The 25,924-nt window shown below is 38.1% G+C and overlaps 1 protein-coding gene across 1 annotated transcript in view; it reads left to right on the forward strand.

The window, feature by feature from the left end:
• Nucleotides 1–7,728: 7,728 nt before the first annotated feature.
• mybpc3 (myosin binding protein C3) overlaps nt 7,729–25,924 on the forward strand; it is a 46,907-nt gene continuing 28,711 nt past the window's right edge. Inside the window, exons 1-15 of the mRNA XM_051723924.1 lie at nt 7,729–7,787; nt 16,025–16,156; nt 16,690–16,776; nt 16,865–17,013; nt 17,140–17,257; nt 17,533–17,581; nt 17,840–17,884; nt 19,795–19,854; nt 20,119–20,121; nt 20,747–20,770; nt 21,146–21,309; nt 21,715–21,847; nt 22,058–22,060; nt 24,346–24,470; nt 24,628–24,733. Of these exons, the coding sequence (XP_051579884.1) occupies nt 7,763–7,787; nt 16,025–16,156; nt 16,690–16,776; nt 16,865–17,013; nt 17,140–17,257; nt 17,533–17,581; nt 17,840–17,884; nt 19,795–19,854; nt 20,119–20,121; nt 20,747–20,770; nt 21,146–21,309; nt 21,715–21,847; nt 22,058–22,060; nt 24,346–24,470; nt 24,628–24,733 (1,223 nt within the window). The 5' untranslated portion in view covers nt 7,729–7,762. The remainder of the gene's footprint in view (nt 7,788–16,024; nt 16,157–16,689; nt 16,777–16,864; nt 17,014–17,139; nt 17,258–17,532; nt 17,582–17,839; nt 17,885–19,794; nt 19,855–20,118; nt 20,122–20,746; nt 20,771–21,145; nt 21,310–21,714; nt 21,848–22,057; nt 22,061–24,345; nt 24,471–24,627; nt 24,734–25,924) is intronic.

Raw genomic sequence — 25,924 nt, forward strand, 5'->3', positions numbered from 1 at the left:
AAAGGCTGGAAAAACAAAAGGGCATAGACACACAGACACATAGAGGAGCAGACATTAGAAAAGAGCTAGGGGCCCCCTGTCCAAGTCCATGTATAGAGAATGACTATGATGCCTATCACGACTATCATTCCTCTGAAACCTAAGCTGTAATTTATCAGCTCACACCAAACTGTACAACTAAATACTCTTGACTGACACTCAATAAGTCAAATAGGTGTATACGGAAATGCAACACTGCTGTAAAAGTGAAACAGAAATTAAACCTAAAAATGATGACATTACCATTAGACAGTACTGTTATTTCACTTTCACTTATGACATATTGGCTATAACCAGACATACACTTTGAACAAATAAACCTGCAAAAGTGTCACTAATACTTGATACGTGTAAATAATAATAATTAAAAAATTATAAAAAAGAGATTACTGTAATTTTATGAAGTCTTTATACTTAATGTGAGAAGCAATACGAATTGCATAATTCTGCCTGACCTTGTGCTGAAGCAATAATATTAATAATAATAAAAATAATGAAAGATAAAATTAAAAGATAAGCCGATATGCTAGGAGAGAGAGACATATAATGTGAGGAGCATAAGTGATGAAACTGCATGAAAATATGCTGAAGCCAAAATAAATAAATTATGAAATAAAAGCTGTCAAAGAATCAGTACGTTAAATCTGTTACACTATAATAAACAGCCTATTTTGAGAGACATCGTTTAAAGAGAATCTGGCACGTTGCCACATATAACATTAGACATTTACTGTGTGTTTAAGAACATTATTAGAGCAGAATACATAGTGGAAACATCCTGAAACATCTGGAGGTCTGGCTGGGACCAGCATTTAAGAACCATTGAAACAGGCATAACGGGGGAAACATGCGTTGATTTTCAACAGCAAACATAATTACCGTTTCATCGCGAACGACCTGAGATACGTAAATAGAGTAAAAATTACCTTGATCTCCCGTGCCTGCCATTTCCCACTATCTGATGCAACAATAACGTGTCCCGGACAACCTGATAGGAACTCACAATGAAACAAAGTCACGCGCAAACCAACGTGCCTGTGAGCGGTTGAACTGATCTCCAGCTCATCGACATGGACTGTGTGCGTGCCTGATGATGTGCAGATCGAGCGATGTTTTACACCGATTACGGGATTTTACAACAATGCTTCCGGGATTTTTTTTTAAAGCCCCTATTTTCAAAATAAACGTTTCTCCCCCCTTAAGTAATTTAAGTAAGTATAATTATTTATCAAAAAGGTTTCCGATAAAATTAAAGCACAAATCTAATTTCATTTTTGTCAGGAATTAAATTGTGAGGCTGTGAGAAACAGTTTCTTCATTAGCGTTGATCATTCCACTAATAAAACATTGAAATTACATCTTTTCTTAAAACTCCAGAAAACACGAATTCTTCTGTGAGTCTAACAGTCTTGTTTTCATTCCTTTCAAAAAAAAAAAAAAAAAAAAAAAAAAATTGGTGCTACTCTGAATAACACTTTATTTTTTATTTTTTTGTTACTGGGTAGGACATAGCTAAGTACTGTTAAGCCTAGTGTCTATTAAACGGCAGCTTTAAAGACTCTGAATTGTGAGGGTTTGCAGATCTTGTTGTTTCTTCTTCTTCTTCTTCATTTATTTATTTTATTTTATTTTATTTTATTTTAGACCTCATAGTTTCTAGTTTCCTACTTTTTCCATAATATCTTATGATATTAGACTACACTGTTGCCACCATGTTTCTGAGATTTGTAAGACCACTAGGGGGAATCCAAGCATTACCTTGGGAACCTTCTTTGCTTACGACTTCTTGTACAGTTACAAGAGAAGACACCTACGGTGGCCGTAAAGTGCAAATAGGGACTTTTGAAGTTATAAAATAAGGGACAACACGGCCCTAACCACATCCTCCACAGTTTTCGCAATAAATATATTTATTTAAATTGTTTTAAATTATACATACAATTATTTATGTATATATTTTGTATGGTTTATAAAAAATGTTTTTTAAATAATTTTATTTGTTTATTTTTTTCCTTCGCCTGTACTTGATCTTATTGAACACACACACACACACACACACTATATATATATATATATATATATATATATATATATATATATATATATATATATATATATATATATATAAACAAACTACACAGTTTTAGCACCATTTATGGACTTTTCAGACGGTCCCTTACCCACCGTAGGCAAATTTTCCAATTTATATCAATGTTAAATTGGTGATCTGGAACGATTTCACCGTGACGCTATCCGACCAGATTAAATACGGGACAAAGACACATAATTTTATCTTTAAATACGGGACGATCCTGTATTTTATGGGACGGGTGGCAACCCTAAGTGCAAATCAAAACAACAAATCTAAAAACACAATGGCAAATCCAAAAACAAAAAAGCAAATCACAAAGCACAACACCAAATCCAGAAACAAAACAACAAGTTAGAAGCACAACAGCAAATCAGAAAACACAACGGCAAGACAGAAAACAGATCAGTAATTCAGTCGAAACGGAAAGGGAGATATAGTCCTTTCCACAGGACTGGATGTGCGATTATTTCGAAATTAATTCCAAATGGTAATTGTGAGTGGTTTGTCACTCAGTAAAACAGTAATGGGACACTTTATAACATAGAGAGTAAAAGCAGTGAGCGGGAAAAGCTTTATGTACGATATTCGTCTATGGTGTGTAAGGGACCGTCTAAACATTTCACAAACTGCGTTAAAACGCCGGTGTCCAAGCGTTCATTCAATTGACTTGCATATTCTAACATAACAAACACTGTTATTAAAAAAGCATTTTCTTGTTCTAAAGGTTGCAGTAGACTGCCAGCGTGATGGCTCACTTTCTACATTTGAAGACAGCATGTCCAATTATGAGTACAGTGTTCAGTTATTTTAGCTGAAATTTTACCAAGATTTTATTTTCATATTATAAAGGTTGTAGATATGCTATTAGATATGCTGATTTACTCTAGGCCAGTGGTTCTCAACCAGGGGGTCGGGACCCACTAAGGGGCCTCAGCACACTTCCAGGGGGGCCTCAAGATCTCTTACAATAATTTTAAATATGATAGATTATCATTTTTATATAATTACTATAATTAAACTTAATGAAAATGCTAAAAATGTAGTTCCCTTCAACAGCTTGCTTTTTATGAAGAACATACAGTTCAAGACATTTCTGGAATCACAAGTTTTAAGGAAATATCTTATAATATAAATATCTAAAAGCCTATATGGGGGGCCTTCGAATATTTTCTCCAACAATGGGGGCCTTGGAGTCAAAAAGGTTGAGAACCACTGTTTTACGCACTAGATGAACCATGAGACCATAGATGAACATCGTACCTAAAACTAACTTTTCCCGCTCACTGTTTTTACTCTCTGTGTTATAAAGTTTCCTGTTACTGTTCCTGTTAGAGAAAACACTAAAAAATAATTTAGTTTTTCAGTCAGTGACATGGCATGGATTTTGATATATCAGTGAACCAATCCTGAAGAAAGGACTATATCTCATTCACACAGCCAGTCAGGTGAGAAGCTATGGTATCTACCCTTTCTGTTTCGACTGAATTGCTGTTGGGTTTTCTGATTTGTTGATGTGTTCCTGAATTGTTATTTTGTCTTTGGATTTGCCACTGTGTTTTTTTAGATTTGTTGTTTTGTTTTGCACTTCACGGCCACCGTAGTAACCAGCTTATAGTCATCTTTTAGGCTGCTGCTGCTGCTGCTAATAATAATAATAATAATAATAATAATAATAATAATAATAATAATAATAATAATAATTAGGGTATTAAATTATTTAAAAATGCATTAAAGTGGCAGTAGTGGCTCAGCAGTTAAGGCTCTGGGTTACTGATCAGAAAGTTGGGGGTTCAAGCCCCAGCACTGCCAAGATGCTACTGTTGGGCCCTTGACCCTATCTGCTCCAGGGGTGCTGTATCATGGCTGACCCTGCACTCTGACCCCAGCTTAGCTGGGATATGTGAAAAACAGAATTTTACTGTATATGTGCAAAATGTGTGATAAATAAATAAAATTATAATTAATTAAATTATAATTATAAATTATAAAAAAAATGCAATTCAAACAAAACAATTACTTGAATACACCTCTTCTATGATGAGCATATTTTCAATTTCTGAGTTTTAAGACAGAGACAGAATAAAAAAGTCAAAGTCTCATTAAAAGATGATATTCTAGAAAACATTTTTTTGGCATGAGCAGTGCAGAATAATCTTTTTTAATCTCTTTAAAAATAGATAAAAATAAGCAGTTACATAATTATTTTAAAATATGATGAATATTGAACACTTTTGTCCACCAAATCAAAGTCTTTTGGTGTAACTAAGATGTAAGTAGCCTTTTTGTTGTTTATGTTGACAAAAACCATAAAACAGAGCAAACCCCTTCAGATCTTCAAAAATTCTATACAAAAAATACATGTAAAAAATCTGAAAATTTGACATTTTTATGAAAAGACACGTTTTGTTCAGGCCATGTGGGGTAACCCTGAAAAAACATACTAATATTTTTTATTAATAATATTTATTTTTTATTATAAAAAATATTTTTTACTTTGAAAAGGGTTTTTTTTCTTCTTTTTTTTTTTTTAAAAAAAATGAATGATTAAGTTGTTTATAGTCTCATGTATTTAAGGCGCAATACTTTTCACTTGATGGTTACACCACATGACATTTTTTAATCATTAAATAAATACAATTTTTAGTAGAAAATGCTATAAAGGTTTTTCATAAATGTATGAAACCAAATTTGACACAAAGATTACATTTTTAAGTGTTTTACTATATATTTTTTAAAGATTTCTTATTTTTAACATCTCGTACAACCTTATTTGTCAGTGACCCAATAGTAATAATAATAAAATGAAACTTTAGTGTCAGCTACTTATTTTATGTGTTCTGTTATTAGGAAGAGGATATTTGTTTTTGATTGTTTCTCACCCACCATTTTAAATTATTCTTTTGGGGTATGTCAATAAGTTGCATCTTTTTGAGCTCTCAATTTGGTGAATTTTGTGTGGATGATATGAGAACAATTGCCAGGCACAAATGTTGCCTTCTGAAACGTAATTCTTTTTGGTACGTTCTTTGTGACTGTATAAAAATTACACAAACAAAACCTGCAATGGACATCATGATTTCACGACATTCATGGCCGGTCAAGGACCCTGCCAGCCAGTTCTTCTCTTGGGTTGGTGTCTCCAGACAGACTGCAGACCCCTAACCTCTTTGACAATGGTGTAGATTATTTCTAGCTGTTGAACCGCAGACATTGTCACCCTTGCCCTCACACCTCTCTCAAATGCCACTGGACTGTGCAAAAGTGTCACATAGTCTATGTGCATGGTTGATTTATTTGTGTTGATTGTGTTTGAGTGGTCACAATATACTGTACATCCCTCTGTCCATCGATCATGTCTTTGCATTATTTGTGTACATAAATTATTTCTCATCTCTGTCACATTTGTATGTTGCTATGCTTAATATATGATTATATGTTCTGTGTTGAGGATCCAATTGGTCATTTTTACAGTGCTAACATACTTAAACCTCTCTCAAAGCATGTCACAATGGTCGATAATTCCAGCTCATTGTAGCTCAGCTTTAGCTGATCCTTACAGATTTACACCCAGATTAGAAGAAAACCCACTGCAGGTCCCACAGTGAACACTGTATAGTAGTTACAACAACTTCATACAACTTTCAGTGTCTTGCTGGGCTGACAGCACTCAAGAATCTAACCCCAACACTCCTACAGCTGAACCTGTTTATGCAATTGTCAGTATGCAACTGCTAGTGACTGTCAACTGGAATGACAAGTTGCTGACAGGCCTGTGTGACAGTGGTCAAATGAGTGTACGTGTACGGCACATCAAAAGGGGGGACAGTAGTGCGTGGAAGAGAGAATTGCTAATCATGGTAATCTGTCATTTTAATAATGTTTGCCTTTCAAAAGAAAAAGAGGACATATCTTTCACACTTCAAATTTCAGATTTAAAAACAATGATGTCTTCGCTATTTTGGGAGCCTTTAACTGTATTCTGCAATGTGTATCAATAAAGAAAAAGTACTAGTGAACAGAATGCTACCAAGATACAATATTAATTTAAGAGAATATTCAGTTCAAAAATAAAGACAGGCCTCGTTCTTTTTAAGATCAGATCAAGGCAAACAATGTAGAGCTAAAAATCATAAGCTGGTGGGTGTTGATGTTCAGCTGTGTTCTTTATGTCTCAGGATCAGGAAAAGATTGGCGCCAGTATGAGAGAAAGTGAAACCAGTCACAAAAGTATATTAATTCAGAACAACCTTCATATAATACTAAGCAGATACCAAGAGAGGTATAAGATACCCTCAAGAAATGTTCCTCAATTCATATGCTTTTCAAGGTTCATAGTGTTTCACCATGATAGTTTATAAAAAAGTCTGAGCACTTTATAGCTGTAGCAAGTAAAGAACACAAAACCTGGGTGAATGTATTTTGAAAGGATAACTCAACTCATAGGGTGCATTAAGGCAACTAATCTTGAGTGCTTGCCCCTGACAAGCCTCATTATCATTAGACACTTGACATGGAGGTCAAACTTAGTACTGCTTGATTATGGCATGAGGAAGGGGCCTGACATTGGTAGGTCAGTAAACTCTTTAAACTATTCTATTTTAGCTGTCAGTCTCTCTGACTCTCTCCATCCAATATAGGCTTTTCCAGCACTTCGAATACAAGAATAATTTGATTAATTAGATTGTTGAGTTGTTGTACATTTGGAGCTACAGTATATTGCACCCACATTGGTCTTTATTTAACAATATAACAATGTAATCAGACCTCCCCCTTCAACTATTTTAAGATAGACATTGGTTTGATAAAAGGGATTGTTCACCCTAAAATTAAAATTCTGTCACCATTACACTCATGTTATTTCTAACCAGTATGACTTTCTTTCTTCAGTGGAACAATAAGGGAGATGTCAGGCAGAATTAAAAAAGATGCAATGAAAGTGAATGGTGACTGAGGCTGTCATTCTGCTAAACATCTCCTTTTGTGTTCAATGAAAGAAAAAAGTCTACCTTATACCATATGTTTTGCATTTTAAGAAAAAGGACACATCTTGTTGACAGTCACAAAGGTTGAGGCAGAAAAACAAGCTGCATTTTAAAGCGCTGTCGATTTCAGAGAGTTTCCTGGAAGTCCATCCATGTCAGAGGTGGTTCAGGTATAAAAAAAAAGATTTCCTTCTTTTAGCACTATGGTTGGGAGAGAACATCTGGAGGGTTTGAGATACTTTGCTACAGTCAGGCTCTAAATGTAACCCATCCTCTTTCCTCTTTTATCCCTTATCCTCCATCCATCTTTAGCTTCTTTTGTTCTGTCATCCAGTGGAGGCGTTGGAAGGTGGGCTGAATTATGGGCCATGGTTGTAGACACGAAATGGGCCCCCCCTCAATCAACAACTTTTGGGCTGGTTTTTATTTAAAATCCAGGGCCGATTTCTCTTCCCAGTCCACCCCTGTAGCTGGGTAGGGTGGTTTGGGTCTCAGAGGCATGTGTTCATCATCATCTTTATTTGAAAAGAAAGGGAAGAGGTGGGGCAGATACGGTGGAACATTTTGGGGGGTGGGGGTATCTATTAAAAGAGAAGTGAGGCTGGTATCCACAAAGCCTGTTGGAACTCACTAGGCACACTCAACCAGGATGCCGGAGCCAACTAAAAAAGCTGGTATGCAAATGTTTATTTTCTTAAAATTCTATTAGAGAGTTTAATCAGTCTGAAGAGACTTTACATTTAGTTGTTTACATTTGGTGGTTTGTGTTGTTTGATGGAATACTAATTTTCATAGTTCTGAACTTTGACCCTATGTGTGCTGGTTTGACCTCTACAAAGGAAATTAAAACTTCAGCAATTTATAATATATATGTGCATGTACAGTTGTGGCCAAAAATATTAGCACCCTTGGTAAATATGAGCAAAGAATGCTGTGAAAAATATGTCTTTATTGTTTATCCTTTTGATCTTTCATTCAAAATATTCACAAAAATCTGTCCTCTGATGGTTATCAAACAATTGCAAACACAACACAAGTTTTATAAAAAAACAAATAATTTTGTCAAATATATTTGTGGCACAATTATTGGCACCCTTTTATTCAATACTTTGTGCAACCTCCCTTTGCCAAGATAACAGCTCTGAGTCTTCTCCTATAATGCCTAAGGAGGTAAGAGAACACATGGCAAGGGATCTGAGACCGTTCCTCCATACAGAATCTCTCCAGATCCTTCAAATTTTGAGTTCACCCCACAGATTTTCTATGGGGTTCAGGTCAGGAGACTGGGATGGCCATGGCAGAACCTTGATTTTGTGGTCAGTGAACCATTTTTTGTGTTGATTTTGATGTTTGTTTTTGATCATTCTCCTGCTGGAAGTTCCAACCAGGGCACATTTTATGCTTTCTGGCAGAAGCAGTCAGGTTTTGACTTTTTATCTGTTGGTATTTGACAGAGTCCATGATGCCATTGATCCAAACAAGATGTCCAGGACCTCTGGCATAAAAACAGCCCCATAACATTAAAAATCCACCACCTTATTTAACCATGGGCGTGGGGTACTTTTCCATATGGCTACCTCTCTGTGTGCGCCAAACCCATCTCTGGTGTTTGCTGCAAAAAAGCTCTATTTTTGTTTTATCTGACCATAGAATCCGGTTCCATTTGAAGTTCCTGTAGTGTCTGGCATACTGAAGACACTTGAGTTTGTTGTTGGATGAGAGCAGAGGCTTTTTCTTGAAACCCTCCCAAACAACTTTTAGCAATGTAGGTGATGTCTGATTGTAGTTTTGGAGACTTTCTGACCCCAAGACCCAACTAATTTTTGCAGTTCTCCAGCTGTGATCCTTGGAGAATTTTTGGCCACTCAAACCATCCTCCTCACCGTGCTTGGAGACAATATAGACACACGTCCTCTTCCAGGTCAATTCATAACATCTCAATTCATGATTGGAACTTCTTAATTATTGCCCTGATGGCGGAAATGGGCATTTTCAATGCTTTAGCTATTTTCTTATAGCCACTTCCCATTTTGTGAAGCTCAGCAACATTTTGCTGCACATCATAACTATATTCTTTGGTCTTACCCATTGTGATGGATGACTTAGGGAATTTGGCCTGTGTGTTAATTTATACCCATGTGAAAAAGTCATGGCTGAACAATTTCATGTTTCTAGTCACTAACAAATGTAAAATATGAACGGGAAAATACTTCAGATATATTTTATTCACAAGAATTGCTAGGGTTTTTTTTTTTTTGTTTGTTTGTTTTTGAAGAGAATAAAATAGCCCTGTCTAAAGCAGGAATTAAAGTATTGCCATATTGTGATCCCACCTGTTTGACAGCCCACTGTGGCGATATTAGAGAAGACCCACAGTTTAATATCAATCTGTTGCATCACTTTTCTGGATCAAGCAATATGGTTTAGTGTTAGTTGCAAAATCCATCAACAGATTATCCCTCCACACACTTTCTCAATCGATTCAGTCTCTTTCAAAGGCTTACCAAGTCAAGACCTATAACATGGCATCTCCACAGCTCTAAGTGCCAGTTTCTCATGATTAATTCCATCAAACAAATGGCTCATTCTCTCTTCAAAGCCTTCTAACCAAAGCTGTGAAATAGGAGGCATCCACAGGAGGCAAATGTTTGTGACACAACAATCAGCATCCAGAAGCAGTTTCCTGAAGCAGGTCACCTTATTAAATAGCTTCCCTCCCCTGTCTCACCTCACACTGACCTCAGATGACCATTAGCTGACACCTTGTGGCATAAATTATCTTAAACATCCCATGGTTTGCCTCTTTCACTCTATTACACTTCCTCATGTATCATCTCTCTGTTGCACTGTATATAGGATAGTCAACCTAATATTTCATCAAATCCTTCATGCAGACATTTCAAGTAAACGAGTGTTTTCATACAGTTTTGACCTGACTAAACTCTCTCTGACATACTCTAGTTCTATCATTATAACTCAAAACATCATTAGTTTACTGTCATACTTTCATCCATCCAGTCAGTGGAATAAAGACAACATGGATACCAGCAGTCTTCAAATGGCATGAGAGGGACCAGTAGTTGACAGACAACAGAAATAGATCCCGGCTAATCCCTCAAGCAGCTACCTGTGGCTGTGACATTGTGGTCTGCCTTTCTCAGTGGGGAGCATATGCACCCTATATTTAGGGTGTCAATGGATGAAGAGGCTTTTTTGGAACCAGATGCTGTAGTTATGGCATCTACCAGCAGGGGCTAACTGGACCATGCTAACTAACCAAACTTTGACCCCATGCTACAAATCCACAAAATAAAGATTTCATAGGGACATGAGTTTAGAATTATTTGTTTGCTCTGGATTTGGATATCACATCATTATAAAGCACAATGACAAAAGAGTTGAGTCAGTCAGAGGGTCTTCAGTGCAAAAGCAAAGACACAAGTCCATAACCTTATTCAAATCAAATCAAATCAAATCACTTTTATTGTCACACAACCATATACACAAGTGCAATGGTGTGTGAAATTCTTGGGTGCAGTTCTGAGCAACATAGCAGTCGTGACAGTGATGAGACATATACCAATTTACAACAAACATCAGATTAACACAACACAATTTAAAGTCTAATATACACATAATAACACAACACAATATACAAATAATAACATACACTGTACAGTATACAATACACACAATATAGATACACATTATTCAATAAAAAAGTATATATAGTATATATAGAATGTACAGTAGGTTGTATTGTACCGTAATGACATTCAGGCTGTCGGTTGATAGTAAGTTGTTAAGAGAGAATATAATATAATAATAATATAATTTATGACAGTCCGGTGTGAGATATAAGAGTAAGAGTAATAAAGTGCAATGCTGATGTATTTTGATCGTGGTAGATCAAGAGTTCAAAAGTCTGATTGCTTGGGGGAAGAAGCTATCATGAGGTCGGCTGGTGCGGGTCCTGATGCTGCGATACCGCCTGCCTGATGGTAGCGGTGAGAACAGCCCATGGCACGGGTGGCTGGAGTCTCTGATGATCCTCCGAGCTTTTTTCACACACCGCCTGGTATATATGTCCTGGAGGGAGGGAAACTCACCTCCGATGATGTGTCTGGCAGTTCGCACCACCCTTTGCAGTGCTTTGCGGTTGTGGGCGGTGCTATTGCCGTACCAGGTGGAGATGCAGCCAGTCAGGATGCTCTCTACAGTGCAGGTGTAGAACCGTGTGAGGATGTGGCGGTTCATTCCAAACTTCCTCAGCTGTCTCAGGAAGAAGAGGCGCTGATGAGCCTTCTTCACAATGACTTCAGTGTGGATGGACCATGTGAGTTCCTCAGTGATGTGGACACCCAGGAACTTGAAGCTGCTGACTCTCTCCACTGGTGCTCCATTGATGGTGATGGGACTGTGTTCTCTGTCTTTTCTTCTGAAGTCCACCACAAGCTCCTTTGTCTTACTGACGTTGAGGGAAAGGTTGTGCTCCTGACACCAGTGTGTGTTTCATCATTGTCAGTGATCAGACCTACCACCGTCGTGTCATCAGCAAACTTAATGATGGCATTGGAGCTATGTGATGCCACACAGTCATGTGTGTACAAGGGATACAGGAGTGGGCTGAGAACACAGCCCTGTGGGGCTCCAGTGTTGAGGGTCAGTGATGAGGAGATGTTGCTGCCTATTCTAACCACCTGGCGTCTGCTTGACAGGAAGTCCAGGATCCAGCTGCACAGCGAGCTGAGTTTCTCATCAAGCTTGGAGGGCACTATGGTGTTGAATGCTGAGCTGTAGTCTACAAACAACATTCTCACATAAGTGTTTTTTTTTTCCAGGTGGGAGAGAGCAGTGTGTATTTTAGATGCAATGGCATCATCAGTGGAGCGGTTGTTGCGGTAAGCAAACTGCAATGGGTCTAGTGAGAGAGGCAGCACAGAGCAGATGTAATCTCTGATTAGTCTCTAAAAGCATTTGCTGATGATGGGGGTCAGAGCAACAGGACACCAGTCATTTAAGCAAGTGATTTTGGATTGCTTTGGAACAGGCTCAATGGTGGATGTTTTGAAGCATGTGGGGACTACAGACAAAGAGAGGGAAAGGTTGAAAATGTCTGTAAAAACACCAGCCAGTTGGTTTGCGCATGCTCTGATGACATGGCCCGGAATGCCGTCTGGACCCGCGGCTTTGCGGATATTCACCCGTCGGAAGGATCGGGTTACATCCGCTACAGAGACGGAGAGTGAACTAACCTCTGTAGCTTCGGCCGCGAGAGCTCTCTCCACGAGGGCAGTGTTATTTCCCTCAAAACGAGTATAAAAAGTATTTAGCTCATCCGGGAGAGATGCAGCGGTGTCCATAGCGGAGTTTTTATTCCCTTTAAAGTCCGTGATGATGTTAATTCCCTGCCACATGCTTCTAGAGTTGGTGGTGTTAAACTGTACTTCAATCTTGTTCTTGTACTGACGTTTTGCTGTTCTATTCTGGCATAACTGGCTTGTTTATGCTCCTCCGCATTCCCGGAATTAAAAGCGGAGGTCCGCACATTAAGTGCTGTGCGAACATCGCTATTAATCCATGGCTTCTGGTTCGGATAGATCCGTATTGTTCTGGTCAGAACGACGTCCTCTACGCACTATCTGATGAAACACATTACGCTATCAACGTAAAGCTCGATGTTGTCATCAGAGGCGGACCGGAACATCTCCCAGTCCGTGTGATCAAAACAGTCTTGTAGCGTAGAGTCTGATTGGTCCGACCAGCACTGGATCGTTCTGAGGGTGGGTGCTTCCTGTTTCAGTTTCTGCCTGTAAGCGGGCAGAAGCAGAATGGAAGAGTGGTCCGATTTGCCAAATGGTGGGTGGGGGAGGGATTTGTAGCCATCCCGGAAGGGAGATTAGCAATGGTCCAAAACCCGGTCCCCTCGTGTGTTGAAACTTATGTGTTGATGGTATTTTGGTTTGACTGATTTGAAAGTGGTCCCCAGTCACAATGAACGCGGCCTCAGGGTGCGTGGTTTCCTGCTTGCTTATAATCCCATACAGTTCCTTGAGTGCCCTGTCTGTGTCGGCTTGTGGCGGGATGTACACAGCTGTGATAATGACCGCTGTGAATTCCCTCGGTAGCCAGAATAGTCGACACAGAAGCATGAGAAATTCCAGATAAGGAGAGCAGAAAGACTTGATAGAATGTACGTTACTCTGATCACACCAGGATTTGTTGATCATAAAACATACACCACCACCTCTGCTTTTACCTGAGAGTTCTTTCGCTCTGTCCGCTCGGTGCACGGAGAACCCCGCGGGTTCGATGGCTGAGTCTGGAATCTCTGCAGACATCCAAGTTTCCATAAGGCAGATAATGCAGCAGTCCTTCGTCTCTCGTTGGAAAGAGATCTGCGCTTTCAGCTTGCAGAGCTTGTTATCCAGAGACTGAACATTTGCCAGTAGAATACTGGGTAGCAGGGGTCAATTTGCATGACGTCTTACTCTGATGAGAACGCCGGCTCTGTTTCCCCTTTTCCTCCTGCGTTTCCGCGGCCGGGCAGCCCAGACAAAGGGCTCCGCTTGCGTGTTTGTAAACAGCGGGTCGGCATTGAGGAATTTGAAGTCCGGTTTACGGTGTGTAATTGCTGAGCCAATGTCCAAAAATGTTTGTCTGTCGTAGACAATAAGGCAGACAACATCCAAGACAAAAAACATAAGAATGGTAAACAAAACAAACAAAACACTACCATGTTGTGTCGGAGCTCGCAACGCAGCAGCCATACTCGGCATAATCTTGAGTATTATTATTATCATTATTAAATCTGAAGTCTTCCATTCTTAGAGGCTGTTCACACCAAACATGTTTTTGTGTAAATCTTGGCCATGTTTTACCGCTGTCCGCTGTTTTACTGTGTTACTGGTTTTTAGAGTTTTTTGCAGGAGCGCAACGTTTTTAAGATGCAATGTTAAGTATAAAGAACTTCAGCTTGCATTCTGTCCCATTTGCAGTACTGCATCTATTTTACACAGTAGATTTTATTCACAGCAGTGCCATCTTTGATTTTTTGATAGGAATGAAAATGAGGCTGTGAGGGATAGACTTGCCATCTCATGCATGGTATAAAGCTGTATAAAGCTCACTCATGCATTTCCACAACTCATGCTGTCTGGAGATTTTTGTCAAAATAAATTTCTTGGAAAGAAATATGTTCAGTGTTTCTTTAGCGGGAACGATCCAAAAACACTTTAAACAACTGTACAGCCCATTAAAGAGACTGTATGTCTATCCCTCACAGTCTCGTTGTCATTCCTGTCAAAAATCAAAGATGGTGCTGCTGTGAATAAGGCCCATAAAGTGTTCAGTCTGAACGACATCTTATTCCTGTTCCAGTTTCCAGAAATAACATTTACTTTCTTCACCCTGACAAATAAATTAGTTTAGTTACTCTCTTGTCTCAGCTAAAGTGTGTTGGGACAAAATTTTATACAGTTTTGGAAATAAAAATATATTGGATATGCGGTAAATCAGAGTTCGCTTCCAATTTGTCTGGTACTTCTAGCTAGCTTTCATATTAGGGTGACCTTGCTAAACTTTTACATATAATGATGTGCTGGTGATCGAGAGACATCACTGCATAAACCATGGAGTCTTGAGGAACACTGAAGGAGTGAGATATTTGGGGGAGAGAGAAAACAGGGTCAGGGCAATACATTTTCACAGAAGAAAGCAGATGGAATGTTTATAAAAGTCTTCTTATGTGCTTGAGGTGGGGTGTTTGCCTACAAATTTTGGAAATGTATCCTTTCCTTCTGACCATACCTGCCTCCCTCACTCCCTCAGTCTCCGCCTTTACCAAGAAACCAAAGACTCAGACTGCTGAGACTGGGACAACAGTCATTTTTGAAGCAGAGACTGAGAAGCCTTATGCAATGTTGAGATGGCAGCGAGACTCCAAGGACATCTCATCAGTGACAAATACACCATCTCAACGGAGGGCAATAAACATTCTCTCACCATAAACAATGTTGTCCAGGAGGATGCAGAAGGGGGGCGTCAAAGGTCAAATTTGAATTAAAGTTAAAGGTGTCAGAAGATGGGTGATTTTTAGATGGTGTCTCATGGCTGCACTACTTCCTGTATTTACCTCACAGTCACCCCACCTTTGGTTCATCTGTAAACCGTCAGACATGTGTGGGCCAGTCACAGAACACCATAACTAATTCACCTTTTGAGTCAGTTTTCTCTAGAGTAGTAACTGGTTGTTGTTGTTTTTAAAGCACAATTTTTCAGCATGTCATCATGTTTTTGCATTGCTCTGCAGTGAAGCCATTTACTATTTTAAAGGACTTCTAAGCCTGCTGAGGAATCTGGGAAACTCACCAGACATCTTAAAGCTGTTATTCACTTCAGACACTTTTGCCCTTCATTTTCCTTTTTTGGAGCTGTTACGCATCGTGCATGGGAAAAAAAGATAAGTGAGGGTTCAAAACATTAATTATATACTGGAGGAATAACTAGATTAATGAATCTTGTGTCTAGCCAGTAAAACTATCAAAGCTAATGACTTATGTATGATCAACAAACCTTTTACATTACAGAACAGGATAAGTCATAACTTAGTTTTTGGTGACTCTAAAGTGACCTGAGGAGAGGTATGGAAGAGAGGGGACAGATGTGAGTGAGATTTGCATTTTATGGTCCTTACTCAGTAGGGTGTGTTGTCTCAGGTGGAGATGCTCTTCTGTGTGAGAATTTTACGACATTGGTTCTCGCAGAGTTCTTTCACTTTTACCGGAAATGCCGCCTTTTTGGCGTAGACATTCTGGTGCCAGCCTTCCACCTATATTCATAAAAAATCCAGAGAACAGAGAATCCACAGAGTCTAGAGAATGCCATTATAATGATTTCTGCACCTTTGCAGTGAAGGAAGCAAAACAAGCTGTATCCTCAGAGCCTGCAGCGGTGGAAACTAAGCCTTCTCAACCTACAGAGGTTCCACCAGCACCTACTGAAAGTTCAGCACCAGACACCAGTGGACAGGCAACACCTGATGGTGAATACCAAAACACACAGACATATTTACATCGAGAGAGTGATAAATTGATATATCGCAGAATTAATCTGATTCCCACAACAGAGCAGTGTTGTGAAAGTTAATTAAATGTATACTTATTATACTGTATATGGTTATATAGCTTTAGTTCATATAAATAGCTACAATATGTTCATATGGACCATAAATTCTGTTATAATAATAATATCATATATTTATAAATACATAAATATAGTTATATATTTAAAAAGATCTTTGTTGCCTTCGTGCCACATAAATACTATTCTGATTCAGATCAGTAGCCTATTGTAAGTCACAGAAACTGAATATCTCAATAATATATATACAACCATAGCTTAGCCATTCGTTTGTTTTTCCTCCGAAATGCCTTTGGCCCAAACAATTGCATTAGTTTGGGGCGGGACTGTCTGTTTGTTAGACCAATGTCTGACTGGGAAGTATTCACAGAGATTACACACTTCAGCTTTAATATGAACTAATGACTTAATGAATTTTTCTGTTTGTTTTTCCAGTTCTGCCTGAGAGTCATCAACCAGACACAAGGCAGGACCTCACTGGCCTCTTCACAGAGAGGCCTCAGAGTGGGGAGGTGACTGTGGGTGAGTGACCTCTTGTCAAGAAGACATTACTAATGGATATGAAATAAACTCTAAAAATCCAGTCTTCCAATCTTCTCCTTCCATGTAGGTGAGAACATTACCTTTGTGGCAAGAGTGGGTGGTGAATCTCTGCTGAAGAAGCCCACAGTAAAATGGTTCAAAGGAAAGTGGATGGATCTGGCCAGCAAGTCAGGAAAGCACCTGCAGCTCAAAGAGCACTATGACCGCAACACTAAGGTCTGCCCGTGTTCTAAACACAAACAGTTATGCAGTGTACTTCTGCAGTAAATAGTCAAAAATAAGTGAAATTACTTTGTAAGTGCCAAGATTTTGCAAAAACTTTGTGAACTCTTTTCCATTCAGGTGTACACATTCGAGATGCATATCATTGCAGCTAAAGCTAACTTTGCTGGAGCATATCGCTGTGAGGTGTCATCGAGAGACAAATTTGACAGCTGTAATTTTGACCTTGTAGTGCATGGTAAGACCCACAATTTTGGTTTTATTCCGAACTCAGCAGCCTGAATGAGAAGAAACATGCTTGCTTGATAAATAAGACATACTGTAATTGTCAATATCCTGGGAATATGCCACCAAGCATTCAACCTAGCACAGTTAAACCAGAATTAAAAAAATCTGGTACTGGTATTATTTGTACTGTTAAGTCATTAGCTCTTAATTAATAATTGTGTCAAATTAATTTGTAAGTTGTGATTTTTTTCCACTGTTCTCCTCCATGTGTACATTCTACTCCAGAGGCTCGTACAACAGAAGGGTTTGATATTCGCAGTGCATTTAGACGCACGTGAGTATTTCCTTCAACTTACTGTGTGATTATTTTAGTGTGGATTCTAAAAAGAAAAACGTGACTGCAAGCCAGTGTACAATACTTTCATTTCAGCAACATTTTAAGTGAAACGTGGTTTGTTTGTTAGTATGTTTTGGGATTCCATGAAGTGTTAATGATTGGTAAATGAATAGATAGCATTTCAATCCATTTTTGGGGATTTAAAGTAATGCATTTATGTTGCAATAACCCTTTTTGGAACTACTGATTACCCAGGAGCACCAGTTCAGGTGGTAAAAAGAAGATGGGAGAGCCTGGCAGGTAGCTATTGGGGTTTGCTGCAACAGCAGGGGATATATTCACACGGTTGTTGTCTTAACCAAACCCTCTGATTTCTCATCACATGGAATGCATTGGGCATTCAGTCTTCATCCCTGTCTATCTGTCAATCATTTGCTATAGCTTGCCCTTTTCCTTCTGTCCTTTTCAAACTTCTTTCATTGTCTGCCAACATCCAAGGAGAGTTGACATGAGTCATCGCTGATGCTTTATGACCCACTCTCCAAGGATCTGTGGAAACTCTAATTTAGACTCTCATTTCCTTTTTGTTTTCTTCCTCCATCTCTTCTCACCCTTTACTCTGTTTTTGTGAGAAGGGCAATTTCCCAACACTCATTACTGGTGGATCAGAGGCAGTAGGCCATAAAGTGTATATGATTTCCTAGTCCACTGATCTTTTCAAGTGCAGGCACTGATTTAGAGTGAGTAGATTAGAGGCTCACACTAATACAATTCTGGGTTCAACATACCTGGACACAGCATGTTTTTCTTCCAGTTTAATCAGGAACAGAACTATGTTCGTGAATGTAAAACAGTTTAATAATGCAACTTTCATTCTGGTAATTTGTAATTTAATCATTGAAATCTCTCCATGCACCTCAACTTCATAACAGTGGCTGATGCCTTGTCAAAATCAGTGGAACCAGCTGCACAAACTTTGAGTGGCATGTCCCTTTTGTTGCTCCTCTTCATGCCAAGCTAAGATGGCATGCTCCTCAGGAACGATTCATCATGGCTCTTAATGCTCATTCATATATACATGTACTTTCAAATCCTACTAGCCCTTCAGATCAAAGAGAAGAGATTAACACTTGTTCCCTTACAATAACCAGCCAGCTGCCAGGGACTTTGATATGCAGTCTTGTTTGATCATAGCGGGGGTCTGGTATGGATGTCTTAAGAGTCTGTATGGTGTATTAGCATTTCTGATATTAGTGTTCATATCCTCATCTGTGATGTCCTCCAACAAAGTGTGCTTTTAAGAAGACAGTGTAGACATGTGAGTCTATGGCCTCAATAAAACATGTCTGTGTTAAGCCTCATATATGCCTGTATCTATCCATCACACACATGTCTTTATACTTTTGTCCCATATATGCTGAAGTCCACCTTTCCCATATATACATGTACTATACCTGTACACATCAGCCCCATTTACAGCTCTTTCCCATATATGCTTGTTTACATCTGTCCCATATAGGCTTTCATCCATCTGTCTCATATGTTTTATATACATCTGTCCCCTATACTGTATGCCTATATACATCTGTCCCATATTTGCCTTTGTACATCCATTCCATTCCATACAGTGTGTGTAAACATCTGTAACATATCTGCCTGTATTAATCTGCCTCAAATATGCCTGTATACATATGTCCCACGCACACCTGTTAACATTCGTCCCATACACTGTATGCTTGTACACCTGTCCCAAAAATGCTTATATAAATCCATCTTAAATATGTCTGTGTACATTTGCCTCATATATGCTTTTTAATGCATATTTATCTGACCCACATGTCTGTATCTGCCAGTCTCTTATGTGCTTATATGCATCTTTCCCATATATGCCTGTATTCATCCATCCCACATCCATCCTTATTATGCCAGCATACATTTGTATCACGTATGCCATATTCATTCCATATATGTTTTATACATATGTATACACTCTACATGATCCATATGCCTCATGATACCCTTGCTGTGGTATTTCATTCTTTGGCATAATAATTTATTACAAATATGTTAGTTTGCAATTGTGTTTAAAGATTACAGAAGCCTTTAATAGCTGTTTCCTGTTTTGAAAATTTACCAAATTTATTGTGAGCTTAGAATGTAACATTGTTTTGTGTGCTCATGTTTTGTGGCCTGTGATTTCTCTCCCACAGTAGCACAGATGCAGGTGATGACTCAGGAGAACTGGATTTTAGTGCTTTATTGAAAAAGAGGTGAGTACTTGGACATCTTGGATAGTAAATACATCAGATGTGTACAATTTTAACCTTTAAAAATTAATTTAATCGAGCTAAATTCAGTGTGTATACTTTCCTGTATAAAGTGTGTGATCTGAAAAAGTGATTTGTAGTTCTTTATTTTGCCAGTATTTTTAATTATTATTAATTGTTCTTTAGAGTATGATGTGCACAATTTTCCAGTGTATAATTTGTGTGTAAAATTTTTCTTCCTCTCCTCTGTGGCACTATCATATTCAGAGAGTGAGTCATACTGAACTGCTGCTGCATGCTTCTTTGCCATGTGCATGAAGGGATGTTGAGTATTGTATTGCCAACTGTGCGTGCCTGACAGGTTTTCATTGATTATTCTGCCTCCTAATCAGTCACTGATTGCACTTTAGTCCTTCTATATTTTTTCCTCTGCAGATTGCACACCTACTTGAAACAGAACTAGATAAACAGTCATGTTTTAACTATTTTTAGCAAGCTCCTTCATCATTACTTATATAAACTGAATTAATCACATAAATACACCTCGAACTTCTACGTCATTCTACATCCCACGGAATTCTTTCCACGTTCACTAACTCTGACGTGAAAACATCAGATTTGATTAGTCAGTAAATGTGCAATTTTGCAAACAGTTTCTAAATCTTCATTAAGTGTAATACACCCAAGTGGCACATGAAGATAATACATTTAAATGAGGAGGAACTGATGTAGGATACAATTTAGATTCTGCATGTTTTAAGTGCTTGTATAACTTTGTGTAAAATTGTCTTGATGCCATAGCAGTGCATTGTTATATGATCTGAGTACTTGTATAATCTGCTGTGGTTTGTCTTACCATGCTTGATGCGTGGATTCTGTCTCCACATAAGTGCAGCAGCTTCTTAAAAACTGGCCACCGGTAAGATATTGTAAAAAAATAAATAAACAAATACAAAAAAAAAAAAAAAAACATATATATATATATATATATATATATATATATATATATATATATATATATATATATATATATATATATATATATATAAACCTATTTATTAATATGATGCTGTGATAAATATTGTCTCCATTCTTTAATAAAGAATTAAACTAATAATGTAACTAATATTAATGCTTAGATGTCCACTGTTTTTGAGACTGAAACTTAAAAATAACAATATTAAAACATTGTGGAGACACAGGGAGTTTGCCTTGTGCAAACATAACATAAAAACATGTTTGTACCTTATTTATTACCTTTGCTGAACCTCCATCTTTCGTTCTGGGATTCCAGAGCTGTTCATGTGAATACTGAGCCTGATGTAGACGTATGGGACATCCTACAGAAGGCCCCACCCTCCGAGTATGAAAAGATTGCCTTCCAGTATGGGATTACAGACCTAAGGGGGATGCTTAAGAGACTCAAAAAAATGAAAAAGGAAGAGAAGAAAAGTGCAGGTTTGCAGCCACGTTGTTTGCCTTAAGTCATCCACACTACAAATCATAGGTCATTTATTAATTTTACTTTTAGTTTTACAATAGTTGCAAGGGTAAAACATTGTGGATGTGAACATAAAAGACTGAAGTGTGCTTTTAAAATCTGTTCATTAGAAAAGATCAAAGTAATTTGTCACATGCTCATGTGATGCACTAGAAGATAAAATACTTTTTTCTTACTAACCCATAAAGTTGTGCAAGAGAACAAAACCCCCAAAAGGGTATATATATATATATATATATATATATATATATATATATATATATATATAATGTATGTATGTATATACTGTATATGCATAAGTAGTTTCTCATTCTAAATTATCTTTTCGTCCTGACTGAAATCCTCCTTGGCACTGACCACAGCATTTCTTAGGAAGCTGGACCCAGCCTACCAGGTTGAAAAGGGACACAAGATCAAACTGCAAATCGAGGTGGCTAATGCAGATGCAGAGGTTAAATGGTTAAAAAATGGTCAAGAGATTCAACTAACAGGAAGGTATCTACTTGGAAAGGCATCTTTTGATTTGTTCTTATTTCATTCAAAATATAATTGTAGACATTTTGAGTAAAATTTACAATGTATTCTCTCAAAGTACCAGCATAGAAATGATTTTATCACAAATAACTGTCTATTTCTTTGACTCTTGACAACACTGTGCTTGTGGATGGATGGACTGCCCTTCCTGCTCTTCACTATCAACTCAAGCAAGTGAGTGGCACTCAGAAGTCTGCACATGAATGTATGCGGCTTACACGTGATAAGCAGCCTCAGGGCTCTTCGGTGGGGTTAGATGTCTCAAACGGCCTGTTGACTCTATTAATATGCAGGGACAGTGTTCCAAGAATACAGAGCAGAACTGTAGACTCACATGAAACAAACAAAAAAAATATTCTTAAGGGGTGACAATAGCTTTCCATAAATTGTTTAAATTAAACCTGTTGGTAAAATTGTGTGGATCTTGTAAATGTATAGATTCTAAAGCAAGACACATGTTTAACAATAGCCTATTAAAGGAATAGTTCACTCCAAAATGAAAATTCTATCACTTACCCTCGTTTTGTTCCAAATGTTTTTGACTTTCTTTCTTCGTTAAGCACAAAAGATGTTTAGTCTCAATCACCATTCACTTTCATTGCATCTTGTTTTTCTCAAACAATGAAAGTTAATGGTGAGTGAATGGGAAACATTTTTGGGTGATCCCTGTAATTGTTTGCCATAGCATTTTTTTTTATTATTATTAACAATTTGTATTGATTCCACTCAACAAATTAAATAAACATAACAGAAAATGCAGAATCAAATGATATAAAATTAAATCCTACCCCCTGACTCTGAATTAGCAGGGAGTAATACACTGATGCCTCATGACCTTTTCCAAAAGCAGTAATCACCACTCCAAGAGTATCTGCCACTTTAGTGGGGTGTGAGCTACTCCCAAATATAGTACAGAGCAGGTGGTGCAGCTGTAAATACCTAAAGAATTGAGACCTGGGGATCCCAAAATGCTGAACCATACAAAGGATCTTAACACTCCACTATCCTCCCTCACAATCCACTCTGTCCAGCAGAAAGGGGATTTATTAATCAGGGATGGATTACCGACCGGGCCAATGGGGCCAGTGCCCAGGCCAGTGCCCCCCCCCCCCAACAAAAAAGGTGGGAGGGGGGCCCTTGAAGATAATTGGCCCCGGGGCCTTTGCAAGTCATAATCCGTCACTGTTATTAATACATAATTTTGGGTTCAGCCATATGCTCAAAGATTTCAATAAATGTCCGAATAAAATACTCTGGACAATTTTGTCCATACCGAGTGCAAATGTAAGATAACGGGGTTTGATAGAAAGGCTTTGCAATGGCGAAATAGGGGCAAGAACTTCCTGTTCAATACAAAACAGGGAGGGGCTCTCTCAGGTGGAACTTGGAAGTGAACAATGAGCCAAATGTCTGAGACCGAATGCATAATAATAAAACAAAATCTTGTATAGCCAAGCCCACCTTTATCAATAGGCCTATGCAGCTTACTGAAATGTAATCTGGAATGTTTACCATTCCAAATGAAGGACTTCGCTATGCTATCAAATTGCTTGAAATAAGAGAGGGGGACATCTACAGGGAGAGATTGTAGCAAGTAGTTGAATTTTGAAATACAATTCATTTTAATAACATTAACCTTCCCAATCATAAATAAATGTAATGAAGCCCACCTGTCCACATCGCTCGAAAACCTTTTTTATTAAGGTGTCAAAATTAACTAAATCACACAAATTTGCTGGGAATAAAATACCCAAGTACTTAATGCCCTGTTTGGGCCACTGGAAGGCACCCAGCTGGAAGGCCGTTACTGGACAGTACGCTGTCAGAGCCAAACCTTTGGATTAGACCAATTCACTCTGTAACCTGAGAATTTAGAAAAGGAATTAATAATTCTGTGGAGGCAAGGCATAGATCTAGTGGGGTCGGAGACGAATTATAAAATATCATCTGCGTAAAGCAAAAGCTTATGTGCCATACCTCCTGCCACCACCCCTGGAAAATCATCCTCCTTTCTTATCGCAGCTGCTAATTGTTCCAGGGCAAAACAGAACAATAATGGGGAAAGAGAGCAACCCTGCCGGTTCCAGAGTAAAATAATCTGAAATTAATCCATTTGTTTGTACCGGGTGTCTATAAAGTAACTTAATCCAACCAATAAAAGTATTCCCGAACCCATACATTTCCAAAATCTTAAAAAGATAATCCCATTCTACCATATCAAACGCCTTTTCGGCGTCAAGTGAGATGGCAGCGACCGGAGTCTGTTGCTATAGCAATTTAACATTATAATGTCTTATGGTTAATTCACAGTATCAAGTTTATTTTCCTTGAGTTAAACAACTGCTTCACTATCTGTCATGTATTTATATTGTGCGTTTGTGAGAGCCTCTTGAAAAGGTATGCTTTGTCTCCATCTAGAGAACAAAGCCGGAAATGAATAATTTCTCATTGTCCCTCAGATACATCTTCGAGAGTATAGGCAACAAACGCTTCCTCACTATCAACAACTGTACTCTGGCAGACGATGCTGCCTATACCTGCGTGGTTGGGGATGAGAAGAGCTTCACTGAGCTCTTTGTTAAAGGTAATTTATCTTTCACAGATGGAGGTCACAGAGAGAAGGAAAGAGAAAAGTGAATAGCAGCTTCTACACATCTATGAAATCTATAATGATGCTTGGGCTTATTTGTCATATATTTTCCTCTCTCTTTTTTTCTCTTGGTTCTGTTTGTACCTTTCAGAGCCTCCTGTCCTGATCTTGCGTAATTTAGAGGATCAGATGGTAATGAAAGGAGAAAGAGTGGAGTTTGAGTGTGAAGTGTCTGAAGAAGGGGCTCAGGTGAAATGGTAAGCCTGTCAACACACAACAAACAAGAACAAAATATGGACCCACTTAATATTAGGTGTCTTTACTATGTACTTAAGCATTTGATACAAGGTACTTATTATGTACATATGTGTTGTTGCATTGACCAAATTGTATTTCAAGTACCTGCATTTAATTACATCTGTATTTACACTGTTAACCTTACCCCTAACCTTACAGAAATCCTAAACCTAACCCTAGCCCCACTCCTAAACCTACCCGTACCTCAACCTCAGTAGAAGCAAATGTGAATCTTGTAAGAATTTTGCTGAACAACATGTAGTTACATAATAAATTCATTGTATTGAATGTATTTTAAAGTTAGTACATTGTAGTTAAGGACACCTAATATAAAGTGGGGCCAAAAAAATCTTAACTTACCTTTCAGCCAAACATTGACCAGTTTGTGTATTTCTTCTCCGTCAGAGAAAATAGTTCCAAAAGAAGCCAAAGCATCAAGCAAAACTTGCTCTCTGCACTGCTCTCACACGTGGTGTTTCATTCGAATCAGTATTTTTGAACAAATCTTTTCAGTCAGTGATTCTCAAAGAGGCGGCCGCAAGATGACTTAAAATTACTTATAATTGAATAATATAATAATATAACTTAATAAAAATGCTCAAAATCAAGATGTTAATCAGACATCATATTTCTTATTTTAATTCAACAACTTCCTTCAACAACAGGTTTTACTGAAGAATCTCAAAATTAATCGCGATTAATTATTTTTTCTATTGACATTCCTAGTTTCTATTAGTAAAGTTTGCAACTTTCTTAGCAGCTTTCTCAAAACAGCAGAAGAACCAGAAGAAATATCCTGTATAGGGGGCCCTTGAAAATTGTTTCGGACAGTGGGGGGCCTTGGAATCAATTTTTTTCTTTTTCACTTCCATTGTTTCAGATGTGAATGACTCGGTTGCTGTTAACAAATCAGTTGAGTCAGTGACTCAGTGACTCACACATTACATAAAATATGCTCATTTGTTGCCACCTACTGGCATAAAAATGTAATCTACAGAAACTGGCACTACAGAAAAGCCACAGACACAGAAAAGTGGAGTGATATAAATAGTGAAGTGCCACAGTGCCGTCACACTATTGTCAAGTGTCAAAATTACTGGAGTTTGATTGTAAAGTATCTGAAGAAGACGTTTGCCTGTATGCTTGCTTCC

This window comes from Myxocyprinus asiaticus, chromosome 1 (genome assembly GCF_019703515.2).
Source record: "Myxocyprinus asiaticus isolate MX2 ecotype Aquarium Trade chromosome 1, UBuf_Myxa_2, whole genome shotgun sequence".
Taxonomy (NCBI): Eukaryota; Metazoa; Chordata; class Actinopteri; order Cypriniformes; family Catostomidae; genus Myxocyprinus; species Myxocyprinus asiaticus.